This window comes from Pestalotiopsis fici, assembly GCF_000516985.1.
Source record: "Pestalotiopsis fici W106-1 unplaced genomic scaffold PFICI_Scf_1, whole genome shotgun sequence".
Taxonomy (NCBI): domain Eukaryota; kingdom Fungi; phylum Ascomycota; class Sordariomycetes; order Amphisphaeriales; family Sporocadaceae; genus Pestalotiopsis; species Pestalotiopsis fici.
In genome coordinates, this window is record NW_006917091.1 from 271888 (window position 1) to 284368 (window position 12481).

At 49.4% G+C, this 12481-nt stretch overlaps 5 protein-coding genes across 5 annotated transcripts; 3 read left to right on the top strand and 2 right to left on the bottom strand.

Annotated features, from left to right (window-relative positions):
• Positions 1-48: 48 nt before the first annotated feature.
• Positions 49-3747, bottom strand: PFICI_00090 (uncharacterized protein; the record flags this gene model as incomplete). The annotated part of the gene is made up of 1 exon (XM_007828671.1): positions 49-3747. The coding sequence occupies one exon, from the start codon at positions 3745-3747 to the stop codon at positions 49-51; it is 3699 nt and encodes a 1232-aa protein (XP_007826862.1).
• A 658-nt stretch (positions 3748-4405) lies between these two features.
• PFICI_00091 (uncharacterized protein) lies at positions 4406-6059 on the top strand (the record flags this gene model as incomplete). The annotated part of the gene is made up of 3 exons (XM_007828672.1): positions 4406-4844; positions 4901-4935; positions 4998-6059. 3 exons carry the CDS (start codon positions 4406-4408, stop codon positions 6057-6059), a joined length of 1536 nt encoding a protein of 511 aa, XP_007826863.1.
• A 564-nt stretch (positions 6060-6623) lies between these two features.
• Positions 6624-8691, bottom strand: PFICI_00092 (uncharacterized protein; the record flags this gene model as incomplete). The annotated part of the gene is made up of 10 exons (XM_007828673.1): positions 6624-6785; positions 6894-7449; positions 7508-7737; positions 7795-7906; positions 7960-8169; positions 8219-8318; positions 8376-8412; positions 8472-8485; positions 8539-8598; positions 8652-8691. The coding sequence occupies 10 exons, from the start codon at positions 8689-8691 to the stop codon at positions 6624-6626; spliced, it is 1521 nt and encodes a 506-aa protein (XP_007826864.1).
• Positions 8692-9263: 572 nt separating this feature from the next.
• Positions 9264-11073, top strand: PFICI_00093 (uncharacterized protein; the record flags this gene model as incomplete). Its single annotated transcript, XM_007828674.1, has 5 exons — positions 9264-9403; positions 9480-10622; positions 10670-10812; positions 10850-10881; positions 10939-11073. The coding sequence occupies 5 exons, from the start codon at positions 9264-9266 to the stop codon at positions 11071-11073; spliced, it is 1593 nt and encodes a 530-aa protein (XP_007826865.1).
• A 543-nt stretch (positions 11074-11616) lies between these two features.
• On the top strand, positions 11617-12228 carry PFICI_00094 (uncharacterized protein; the record flags this gene model as incomplete). The annotated part of the gene is made up of 1 exon (XM_007828675.1): positions 11617-12228. One exon carries the CDS (start codon positions 11617-11619, stop codon positions 12226-12228), a length of 612 nt encoding a protein of 203 aa, XP_007826866.1.
• Positions 12229-12481: the final 253 nt, after the last annotated feature.

Below are 12481 nucleotides of genomic sequence, written 5' to 3' on the forward strand. Positions count from 1 at the left end.
CTAAAGTCTTAGATACCTATTCTCATGCTATTATATATGATAGGTAGACTACAGGTCATTGTCCGGATTGAGTCTTGTCCTTGTCTGTCGTCTGCCCTTTCTCGGCCATATTTCCACTAGCCCCTCTTCGACGGCAAAAAGGGTCCCTCTGCTCATCACGTTTTTCATGTGCATGCTCGAGTTAAAAACTGCTTCTACTGTAGACACGCCAGCTGGATATATCACCAAGTCTGCCAGCTTTCCCGGCTCAATTGATCCAATGGCCGCTTGTAGCCCCAACGATATTGCGCCACCCATTGTGGCGTGACGCAAGACGTCGTATGGCTTCTGGCCACCAAGTGCCATCATGTGCATCTCCGAGTGAAACAAATATCCAATCGGCTGTTCGCCGTGGGAACCGACATTTGTCCGAACACCACGGCGGGCGACCTCGGCTGTCGACTTGGTGGTGTTGAAGAACTGGTATGAGCTCATTGGGGCCTTCTTCACTTCAGTCAAAGACTCAAGTATGTCATGTTTGACATAATTCCTAAGCTTCTTGTCCTGTTGAATATCATGGTTCTGATGAACCCAATGCTGCCCAAAGATGCCACCATAATTCATGACGGCAAGCGGGGTATAGGAACTTCCACTGGCTGCAATCAGCGAAATCACGTCGTCGTAGAGCTCTGGCACCGGCACGGGATGCTCGAGCGTGGTGTAGCCGTCAATGAAATACGTCAGGTCCCAGTCGAGAGACCAGCCGCCCTCGGGCAACACCAGCATGTCCAGATCAGCTGCTTCGAACAAAAGTCTCTGACGGGCTGAACGAGGGGCAATTTGGTAGTTCTTGACAGAAAATGAAGAACTGCCGCCTTCGGCTTTGACACGCATGAGAGCATCTCGGGCGTCGGACCTTGAATTGATCTCGGTATAAACGGACGGTTGAGTAGAGCCGTATAGTACGTCGCCCGTATGGAAGACGCGCGGACCATACATGCGCCCCTTCTCTATCAGATGACGCTCGACCATGCCATTGACATTTTTGGACGATGGGTTGTGTATGGTTGTTACACCGTACCCAAGGAATGTCTCCATCTCCCATGATGGCTGCGGATAGGGTGAAAGGAAGCCACCCCAATGTCCATGCATGTCAATGAAGCCGGGCAGAACCGCGCCACCTTCTGCATCGTGCAAGTCTGTCTCCTTAGGAAGACTCGTGTGTATACTCTCTCCTACATCGATGATCTGCCCAGCTTGAATAATAATGGTTGCATTCTTCAAAATCATTGGGAACGTTGTACTCATGCTAATAACTGTTGCATTGACAATGGCAAACGCTCGTCCCTGAGTCGATATGGCCTGCGCGCCAGTGGTCGTCTGATATCGAATATTCAGATGGTGTTTGCGTACCCAGGGTCGACTGCATGCACCACAGTCACGCAACTCCGAAGGAGCCATCCTACATGCTGTTGCAACATTGTCAACGTCCACATACTCGAGCGTGGGGCCATTGAGCCAGAATATCCTTCTCCCGTCCCCACTGATCGTCACATCATGACCACCAGTCTCTGTCAATCGCACCAGGCCACTGGGAGTATCAACGTCTCCAGGTTTGCTCCATATAGCACGAGAACGCATATTGCCATCATATGAGAACCACACATGCTGGAAATCTCGAAAGGCGACCAGGTGCTGCTTGGTAGCAGGCAAGGCGGTCATCTCAACCGTTGTTCTCCCTGTAACCAGAACACTTTCTACACCGGTTTGTATTCCATGCAGGACAATTTTGTTTGGGTTCTGTACAATCAAGGTAGGTTGTCCATTGATCATCGAAATGTCCAGCTTCGTTTCATGGCTGGTTTGAATCGAAGAAATATGCTCCAGGTCTGATATGGTGGGACGCGCCAGGGTCTCACCAGGGAGTGTTAGGCGACCAATCCAAACTCCATCGCCAAAGGTTTCTTCCACGTCGCCAAACATGTAATCCTTTCCCGTACGCACGTAAGCAATGTAAAGGCCATTGCTGACGGGTGATACATATCTCCCTCTTGGCAGTCCGTGAACCTTGATAATAGAACCTTTCAAGTGGTGTAACAAATGGAAACTGGTCAGATTTCGTGCATTCCAGCAGGCCTGCAGTAGGAATGGACTGCCATGTACAAAAGAGGGTGCATAACAAGAGGTATGCTTATTAGGCTTTTCCAGAGCTGTGATAGTGGGACGATCTGATTGGCTGTCGAGAGATGCCATATAATTATCTCCTGCGGCCTCGAACACGACAGAATCGCCAGCCTCGTTACTTCGAAGTCCGTGTAGCGACGTGACTGTCCCAGTCTGAGCTAGTTCAGCCTCCCGGATGTCTCTGGTAGAGTACCTGGTCCGACCAAGCTCAAGCTCAATAGACGCTTCGAATGGTAAAGCAAATGGTGCGCCGTTTCCAACTCGCTCGCCCAGGGCGTCAAGTGCGACGGGAACCCGCCAAATGAGGCCTTGGGCCCATATGACCAGCGCTGTATCATTCGCAACCCAGCCAAAATTCGGGTAAGCTCCCATAAATGCCGGGATCATGCTGAGATCGTACGTCAATCCATCCCAAGCATAGTGAATGGTGCCGCTCTCCATATGTTTCAAAACCAAAACGCTCTTGTCGTCGACGCGACGCACAAAAGCCAAGGTCTTGCCGTCATGAGAGAGTCGTGGCATGCTTGCACCGCCGGGACTGGCAGGCTGGTTTGGAGCGCTCGCTGCGGCTGCCACGAGCTCCGTGACATGACTATTGGAGAGATCCAGGGAATAAACGGCATTGATACCGGCATGAACGTCCTTGTTGTATGAGAATTTCCCAGATTGCTTATCTTTTGAGTTGCGAGTAAAGACGACTGCACTCCCGTCTGCAGAGTACCTCGCTTGCTCAGCTCCAAGTTGACTTTCGAAATACTTCTCTCGCGGCCAGGAGGCTGGAATCTGTCGAGCAATGAGTCTCTTGCCGCCATGATTTGGAAGTATCTCCGGAGTCCGTTGGAGCAAAGGAATTTCCCATATCTCGCCGGCCCCATTAGGTCGACCAGTCAAGTACCATTTCGTAGCAATAATCTTGGGCTCCGTAGGGTGAAACGCCGGACTTGAAAAGAACCTGAAGGTCGAGTTGGTCTGCTGAACGGTAAACTTTCTCGTCTCATCCGATGCAACCTGGGCCATCTCGTCGCAAGAAGTGTAGGGCAGCGTCCAGATATTGTCAACACCAAATCCCGCATCTGATATAAATACAAGTTGCGTGCCGTCAGATGAGAATTCCGCTTCCTTGTCAAAAGGAACTCCGGTGAGAAATGCATGCGCCTTTCGTGCCGAGTACGTCGTCGAAGTTTCACCAGATGACATGCAGTATAAATCTCCGAGCATGTCGAAAACAATTTCATCTTTGATCGGATGAGTGGTGATGCGGAGCCAAGTTCCATTCGAAACAGTCTTTGTGAAGTTTCTTGAATATTCGTACGATTGAGAAATATCCCAAGGCTCGGTTGCAGGCCTGAGCGGATAGTCTGTGTCAGGATATGGATCTGAATGCGAAATTCTCTCATCCGTGTTCTTGGGTGTGAAAACCACTCTTGTTGTTTGCCAGATTCCATTGAGCAGATGTGCGAGGCCCACCACGGCTAAAATGTACGAAATGTTCTTCCAGAAGTGTGATAGAACTATTGAGCTTTGACTTGATTCAGTACCACCATCTCGTTGTCTTGCAGGTATCAACGTCTTTTGTGGCAGCATTTTCATCGTACTACGTGTAATAAGCACAATCTAGGTAGGTACTCAAATCGCAACGACTATTCGACGCAAAAAGTCATCACCATGAAGCAAAACGAAGGCCAGGATGCTTAAGTGTTGTGGCGTGTAACTAGCATTGTTCACTCCCTGGACCATTCCTAGCAAAGCGTTCTGCTGATAAGGCGGGGTGAGACTGGGGGGTCCGGAGATCTAGACTCATATGTTATCATTGGTGACACCACGGTTGTGAGTACCGGCGACACAATACCACTACATGGCATGGCCAAGACCAGGTAAATCACCGGTCGCCAACGTTTATTTAATCACCGGCTCTGAGGTCACCGAAGTGGTCGTAGTTCAATAGGACATGACCATGTCTCCCCGCGTAGGAAGCAGAGGCCCAATACTACCGCTCCCCGCCACCCAGCATCCGGCCCGGGCTCCGGCCGGCCTTATCGTTGACTTCTTCCAACGCCAAGCCCCCAACATGCATATTGCGGAGTGATCCATGCTCATCGTGCCAAGTCTGTTTCTGAGTCCTTGGTACCTGTTGCTTCAGCTTGAAATAGTGCAATCTATCGTATTATGTCAAATGAAAATCTTATAGGTAGATCGAACAACTTTATTGTCTTCTGCGTCATATGCACCAATGAACCTCAGAATGAGAAGCATGTCCTCACCAAAGCACGGCCAATCCTCGTCTAATGATGTTTTTGGCTTCGAGTTTATCAACATTGATGAACCCGAAAACCATGAAGTCGGTTCTAATATTCATTCAGCGTCTCAGATGGGACGAGGGGACGTCAAGTCGTTTGCTGATCTGACGGCCGCCGTCTACCCGCCAGATCCCCAGTACGATATTTCAGAAAGGCCGTGGCTACCGGGGCCGCAGAAGGCCTATCTTCTGACCAATGCCAAATTAGTTGACCCTCGAGCAGGCGTGGTACGCCCAAACATGACATTGCAGCTCGCAGGAGGCAAAGTTATCCGTGTCTCGCCGACAACCGCCAGAGATATGTCTTCTGAGGTCTATCATGCTGGAAAGAAAGTTGAGAAGATCGATGCAAGCGGTTACTTTGTCTGTCCTGGTCTGATTGATTGTGAGGAGCGAATTGCTCACCTTAGTGCGGACATATAATACTGACAGAATTCGTAGGTCATGTGCATTTAATGGCTGTTCATGGAAGCGCTGTCAGTAAACCTGTTATTCTCTGTTAGTACCAATCTTGCAGGTATGGACTGACATGTTTCAGACTCTTCATGGCGCATTCACATTCCCACATGAGACGGCGATTTTCAGGTCGGCAGGGACGCTGAGGGGCATACTTTCGAATGGATTCACCACGGTACGGGACACGGGTGGCGCCACCATTGCGCACGCCAAAGCGACTGAAGAATTTCTGATTCCCGGTCCTCGCGTCTTTCAGGGAGGACGGATGCTGTCTCAAACAGGCGGGCACGGCGACGACACTGAGGTCTGGACAGACGGACATTGTTGCCAGGGTTCCGGAATTGCTTCTTCCGCGCTGGGCCGCTTGTGCGACGGCGTACCCGATTGCCTGAGAGCTGCCAGAGACAATATGAGAAAAGGCGCAAATCACATCAAGGTATGCACATCTGGCGGCATCGCGTCCGCCACGGACAAACTCGAGTCGCTGCAGTTTACTGTTGAGGAGCTTCAAGCCATCACTACAGTGACGAAAAACATGGGAGGAACTCTGGTCACGGCGCACTGTTACACGGCCGAGGGTATTCGCCATGCGATTGCCGGTGGCGTCGGGGGTATCGAACATGGAAATATGCTCGACCCCGAGACTGCCCAAATCATGGCTGAAAAAGGCGTCTTCCTGACCCCGACACTTGCCCTTCACACCTTTGTGACTATGCCACCGTACGACAAGTTTGAGACGCCAGAGGGATTGCGCAAGAATGCCATTGTGGGTGATGCAGGCATTCGCGCGATTCGCTACGCAGAGGAGGCCGGCGTATGCGTGTGCTATGGAACCGATACAACTGGACCGACGTTGGTGATGCAGACATATGAGTTCGTGGTGCGTGCCAAACTGCTCCCCAGCCCCGTCGTCTTGCGCCAGGCTACAATCAATGGGGCCAAGCAGGTGGGAATGGAGGGTAAATTGGGGGAGCTCATCGAGGGCGCATATGCCGACCTTTTATTCTTGAAAGAAAATCCTTTAGAGGACGTGTCCAGCCTAGATAGGACCAACGAAAACTTGATGTTGGTGATGAAAGATGGGCGCATTGTTAAAAGTCGCATTGGTGGTTTGGCTACAGAAAGGAACTGCGAATGGAATTAGCAGCTGGCGGGGCTTAAGATAATCATGAATAAAGTCCATTGGCTCTACGATGTCAAGATCTAGCAGGGTGATACGACCTGTATCCAAAAATAAAGAGTAAAATTAAAGATGGTCTACAACTACGAAAGATTGTGTCACTAAACAGACTTAACAAGCATCATGGCTTATTTCAACCCGCATGCACCCAGTGTCTTCGGTAACTGTACAACCATGAGGCGACATCTTCGACATTACATTAATACCCGTTTAGTCGAAAGTAGGGATGATACGCCTACTTAATATAAGATTCCAAAAAGATTGCACAAAATACAGGAATCTAAGTTGAGTGATTGATAGCTAGTAAGTTGGAATAGAACCAGAAACGTCAATTAATATTTGCTTTGTCGTTGGCCTTGGAAAAACGAGTGGCCTCTGCTAAATAGAACCCCCCATTGTAACCCATCTCAATCGCAGCACTTTACAGATGGTCAAGCCCGCTAAGAAGGTGCCCTGATTTGTTGTCGTCGCGGGGTTTTTTCTCCCTGTTCTAGGGCACTTGACGCGCTCGCGCCAGATATTATAGCGCTAGCAGGGGACCTCCGCACCAGCCCCGTTGGCGGGCGCCCCCGTCCGGATCAGTTCCTTCTCTTTCTCCTTGACGGAAAAGTCTCCTTCAATTCCATCCACAGACTCGGCAGACTCATGCACGGGAGTGTCGGGAAACTTTGCCAATGTGTACTCGTCGAGCTGAGAAGGAGAGGTGTTAACAAACATGAAGTTGAGCACAGAGAGAAAAATAGAGAGGGGGGGGGGGGGAAGAGAGACAGGTGGGGGACATTGGTAGATCCAACTTACCCAATGGACAGCCCATAAAAGTGCCAACAGCAAGACGATTACGACCAACATGCCAATCGAGCCTTTTTGCCAGTATGGCACCTCATCAGCAGGATATAAAACGATTCCCCACCAGACGTAGAGGATCTGGCTTGCGGCATTCATGGAGGCCAAGATGACCGAGCGGAGAGCATCGTCGCCTCCGCGCTGGCAGATAATGTTGGCCCAGCCAAACAGGAGCGGATTCACAATGTACGAGGTACCCGCACAGTAAAATGCAAACATGGTGGCTGCAAAGGAGACGTGGGGAATGATTAGTATAATGGTCGACGCCAGTTGTAATCCGCACGCCAGGATACCCATGGGTACCCGGCGACCAGTGGCATCAATGTATACAGAAGCCATGAGGTTGGAAACGATGCCGACGGCTTGAATACCCAACGGATACGTGTTGATTTGGGCTTGACTAAAGGAACCATGCGTTGTGGATTGGTATTTGAGCCATAGCAAGTATAAACCTTGCACGCAGAATGCTTCGAGGGCGCCGCAAACCATCGAGAAGAGCGACAGAATATAGCTATGCACAGGGTTAGACGCGCAACATATTCATCCCAACGAGACGGGTTGAAGCTTACAAGGCAGGCGAGGTAAACGTTCGCTTGGCCAATGACCATGGATTGATATTGTGGCCGTCTTCTCTTTTTGGCGGCAGTCGAGAGAGAGCCAATTGTTTATCCGACTCGCTCAAGTATGGCGCTTTGGTGTTCTCGGGAACGTCGGGAAAGTAGAGGAAGCCCATGATGGCTATAGGGCAAGTGATGATGCCGTCAATGATAAAGACCCACTGCCATCCTGCCAGGCCAGACTATAAAAAATATTAATCAGAGCGTGCATTTTTGCACAACCGCCGGGAATTGCATACATAGCCATTCATGCCAGAGTATATGGCAGTCATCATCACGCCAGCAAACATGGATCCAGCCTGACCGGAGGCGGTGAAAATGGCAGTGCGCTTGGCAATCTCGCGTGGCTTGCTTTGATATGGTTAATCTGGGTACGGGCGTTGACTAGCTCACCATGTACTTACTACCAAGAGCCGATAACATAGAGGGTACCGCAATAAGTGCTGGCTTCAACGAGGCCCATGAAGAAGCGTACGACGCAAAGTTGAGCGTACGTCTTGCATGCAGCGCAGCACATGGTCAGACCGGCCCAAATGATGACCATGCTCGGGAACCAGATGCGCGGAGCAATCTTTTGTATGGCAATGCTGTGAGGGATCTGGCCGATCGTATAGCTATCGCTGCTGTCAGATTGGCAATCAAATGTCTCGTCTGGTAGCTTACCCTGCGGTCGTCATCGATAGGAGTACATTGTAGTTTGTCCCTTCGAGGCTCAAGGCCTCCTGAAGCCCAGCTACGTAGGCATTGGCAAACGAGGATCGATCTGCGAGGGAAAGGTTAAAACCGTCGCGTACCCATTCGATAAGAAAGAATTGCTGACCTAGATAGTTGAAGAAGAAACTCAAACAACAATATGTCTTGACAGACGTTAGTGCCTATTCAAATCATTGCACTCCGCATCAACTTATCAACGGACCAGGATGAAGAAATCTAGAAACGTGTCAATCATCAATACAACTCGCATGTCAGGAGAGTTACCATACCCAATTTTTGAACAAGCTTTCGCTCTTCCTTACTTTTGGCTTCATCGCCCAAGATCAACACTAGACGGGATATCAGTCGTGTCCGAACGGAAAGTTCCACCCCAAGTACATACCTTTAGTCGTCTTGAAAATCGATTGCTTTTCGGGGCTCATAGTTTCTCGTCCTTGCCGTGAACAATTACCTATAGATCTGTGCTTGGTGGTCTAGAACGGTTGCAGTATGAGCCTAACAGCATACACCTATATGTACAGCAGTTGATTGACCCTACATGCGTCTTGGGCCAGTATAGTAGTCCATCCCCGCAACGAGACATCAGGCCAGTGTAGAGATAAGGTTCCTGTGTAGTACATTTCGCTGTATCTGTTTCCAGCAGTCTCCTTATCATGCATATCGCAAGGGACATGGGGCACTACCGGCAACTAAAGACCGACGATAGGAAGTCCATAGACCGGGGCAATTGATAACCAGATGCGCATGGCAAGTGGAAACCCGGAGATAGGAAAGAGGGGTGTGGGTTGTGGAGGTGGGGTGTCTAAAGTTGGAGATGGATAATCTCTTTGCTTAGCGCTTAGCTACACGGTCTCTATCCATTTATTTGTAGCTTGGTATTTATCATAAACAAGACCATGAGCTATGCGATTGAGCCCCAAGAAAACAGCATCTAGATGATACCTATGAAAGCTGAAGGGCAGCTCATCTGGCAAATTATTTGATCAACCTAATCATGGCGCTTACGGAAGAGTCACTATTGCTCGACAATGGCAGAGCAGGTTTCAGGACAACATCAAGCTATTTTTCAGCTGCAGATAGGGTCCTAGTAGCGGGTGTATTGATTTCTGCAGCATTGAGCTTCACTCAAGTACCGTAAGCAGACCACTTTGGATTTGATTTTTTTTCTTTTTCACTATAAGATTCTGATATTCTTGCCCTTTTTTTCTAGGATTCTTTATGCAATCCGAATTATGGAATGTGAAGAGTTTTTCAAGCAACATCAGCCCTTTATGGGCCAAGACGATAACCGTTGCAGCCGCAAGGAGATTGATGCGTCAACAGCTGCGCAAGTTTCACTGCTTGGATTGACGACGATATTCTTTGGCGTCTTAAATCTTTTCGTCGCAGGTTGGCAGGTCAAGAAATGGGGTCCACGCACGGCGCTGATTCTGCAAACTTCATTCCCGGTCCTGCGCACTGGAATCCAGGTCATTGCCGTTACCATTGGGGCTCGGCAGGGCGTCATGACGATACAGTCCAGCCAGATAGTCGGCCTCTTGGCGGGGTCGGCTGGACACTTACTTTGCTTGAACACAGCGGCTGGCGAGGTGGTTCGTCCAGCTGAAAGGACCGGAATGTTTGGAAAGCTTCAAGGTGCTGTCATGCTTGGCACGGCAGCAGGATATCTGCTTGGTGGGATTACTGGAGATGCCTTTGGCATCCGGCGGCCTTTTGAAGTTTCGACTATACTTTTTGTCGTGTCCGTCGCATACTCTGCTCTGTTTATACCTTTCATCGATCCAAAGTCACTTTCAGGCGGCAAGTCACAGAGCACAGGAGGGCTGAAGTCAGTGCTTGCGCCATTCAGAGTACTGATGCCCCAGCGGATCCGACTCGAGAATGGTAAATTAGTGCAACATTTTGGAATCACATTCCTGGCGCTTGGTGTATTCCTCGGAGTTCTCGCAACGGGATATGCACCGCTGCTCATCCAGATGTATGCTACAGCAGCATTCGGGTTCCGATCCACCGACAACGGCTATCTCATGGCATCCAATGCTTTGATTCGTGGCCTGTTTCTCATTTTTCTGTTTCCAAAAATTATTTCCATGGGCAGAAGATGGTATTCAAAATCCATGTCGAGCTCGAATTTGCCACCTGACGGGCCGGTCATACCCACTGCTCCAGAAGAATTCGATCCAATACCAGGCATCATGCCCGCCCAAGAACCAGCAACACCGATGCAATCAGCGGAGGACAAATCAGGCAAGGCTTTCGACTTGTTCTTCTTGAGATGGAGCCTGGTGGCAGATGGGCTGATCACTGCTTACACTGCTTTTGCTTCGAGCAGTTGGCAAATCTACATGGGCAAGTCCTTTTCCCCAGCCTGACCTTGCTCCAAATACTAATACGAAACAGCCGGGCTATTGCTCCCGCTAGCCTCCGGGTCGGCTCCAGCCAGCAAAGGCGTGATCACCGAAATGTGCTCGCCGTCGGAACGCGCCGATGCACTGCAAGCCATGACGCTTGTGGAAAATGTAGCAATGCTTTCCACGCTTGGGGTATTTGGCTATATATTTTCTGCTTTTTCAGATATAGGGGAAGCCTATTTGACCTTTTATTGCAACGCCGTAAGTCAGATGCTCGAGTCTTGAGATGTCGATGACTGACATTCAAGTTCAATCTAGGCTGTTGCGTTGGTTGCTGTTCTAGTTTTGTTCCTGTCAAACTTCCCTCCAGAACGAAGTCAAATGGTCAAAGACGTGAGTGACAATGCCGTCGGCGATGTGAATGAAGAAACCCAGGGCCTCCTGTCATCGTAGAAATATGGGACAATAGCTCGGGTATTACAAGAAGCTCGTTATCATTTGAACCAAGGCACGATCCTCTTGCATCATCACAAAATATTTTGATTTCGTCGGCGCAGTTTTGTCCTCTAGGGTTGGTGTGTGGGCTGGTCTGTCGACTCTAATTCGAAATAATCAGTCATATAGATTCTGAAATATGATCCATTCATGAATTGATGCTGCGAGCACTAATAAAAACAAGTCCCTCGCTGCATCTACTGGAACATGGTAATGAATCGGAGATAATGCTCTCAAAATCCGATTGGGCAAGACCAAATCGAGACTAGTCTAGGCAACAGCTTCTCTTGTTCATATCCTGCGTTGGTTCAATTGACATGCGTGACACAGATCCAATGATATCAGCCACACTGAGTCAGAATTCTTGTAACTACTAGGCAAATCAAACTTTATAAACACTAAACCAACTTTCGCGCTGCGGCCGTTCATCCCATGTCCTTCCAAGGAACGATCAGTTGCAAGATTGATTCAAATTTTCCCACAAAGACCGACTCGGACGCGATGCAAACGCTCCCAGACTCCGATGTGTCAACTCACACTCATGTCCACACATTCATAGCCAGTGTAGTTATTGGCTCGCCGTCCACGGCTCGAATCCATCATCATGACCTTGCGGAAAGCATCAATGTTGACGATGGCGCCCGTCTTCTTCGGCTTGTTGAGGGTGTAGAAGAGGTTGGCCGACTCGACCTACCAGCCACAGGCGGTGAAGAAGCGCACGATATGATATCACAACTTGCCTCAAATATGAATAACGGCGTCAAGACAGCAGCAGACATCAGAGTCGCTGTGCTCAACATGCCTGGCACGAGGACATTTCCTAACGCATGTACTGTCGAGGTGTTCACTATCCCCGTATTTGGCGCATCCCCGGATGCACTCTTGGAGGATAGATTGACCCCCATATGGAAATGGTCAAAGTCCAACTCTGTTTACTTTCCAAAGAGCGGCTTTTGGGAAGCGGATTTAAAGGCTGCACTAGATGATGGCGAATGGAATGCAGGCAGGGATTTGCGGTTGCTCCTACGGGGAGCTACTGAATACGAAGTGAAAATGATTAGAGAATCTGAAACCAGATTCAAGATAATGCCTCGCGCAAATGATGCGCGATGATCGCTGATTGATTTGCGTGTCGGAGAGCAACACTGTGAAAATGCACCGAGCAGATGCCGCTTTGGCGAGTATGGGACTTAATTGGTGCCGGCTTACTAGATCATCTCACTGTTGGTGTTTAGATCTGCAGATTCATCGTTCTGATATTTAAGTCAATTTACATTATGATATAATGCAAATCAGACCTCAAGTCACTGTATCACTTACTCCGGTGTCTTATGTACGTATTTTCATATCTGTTGCAATTATTGTG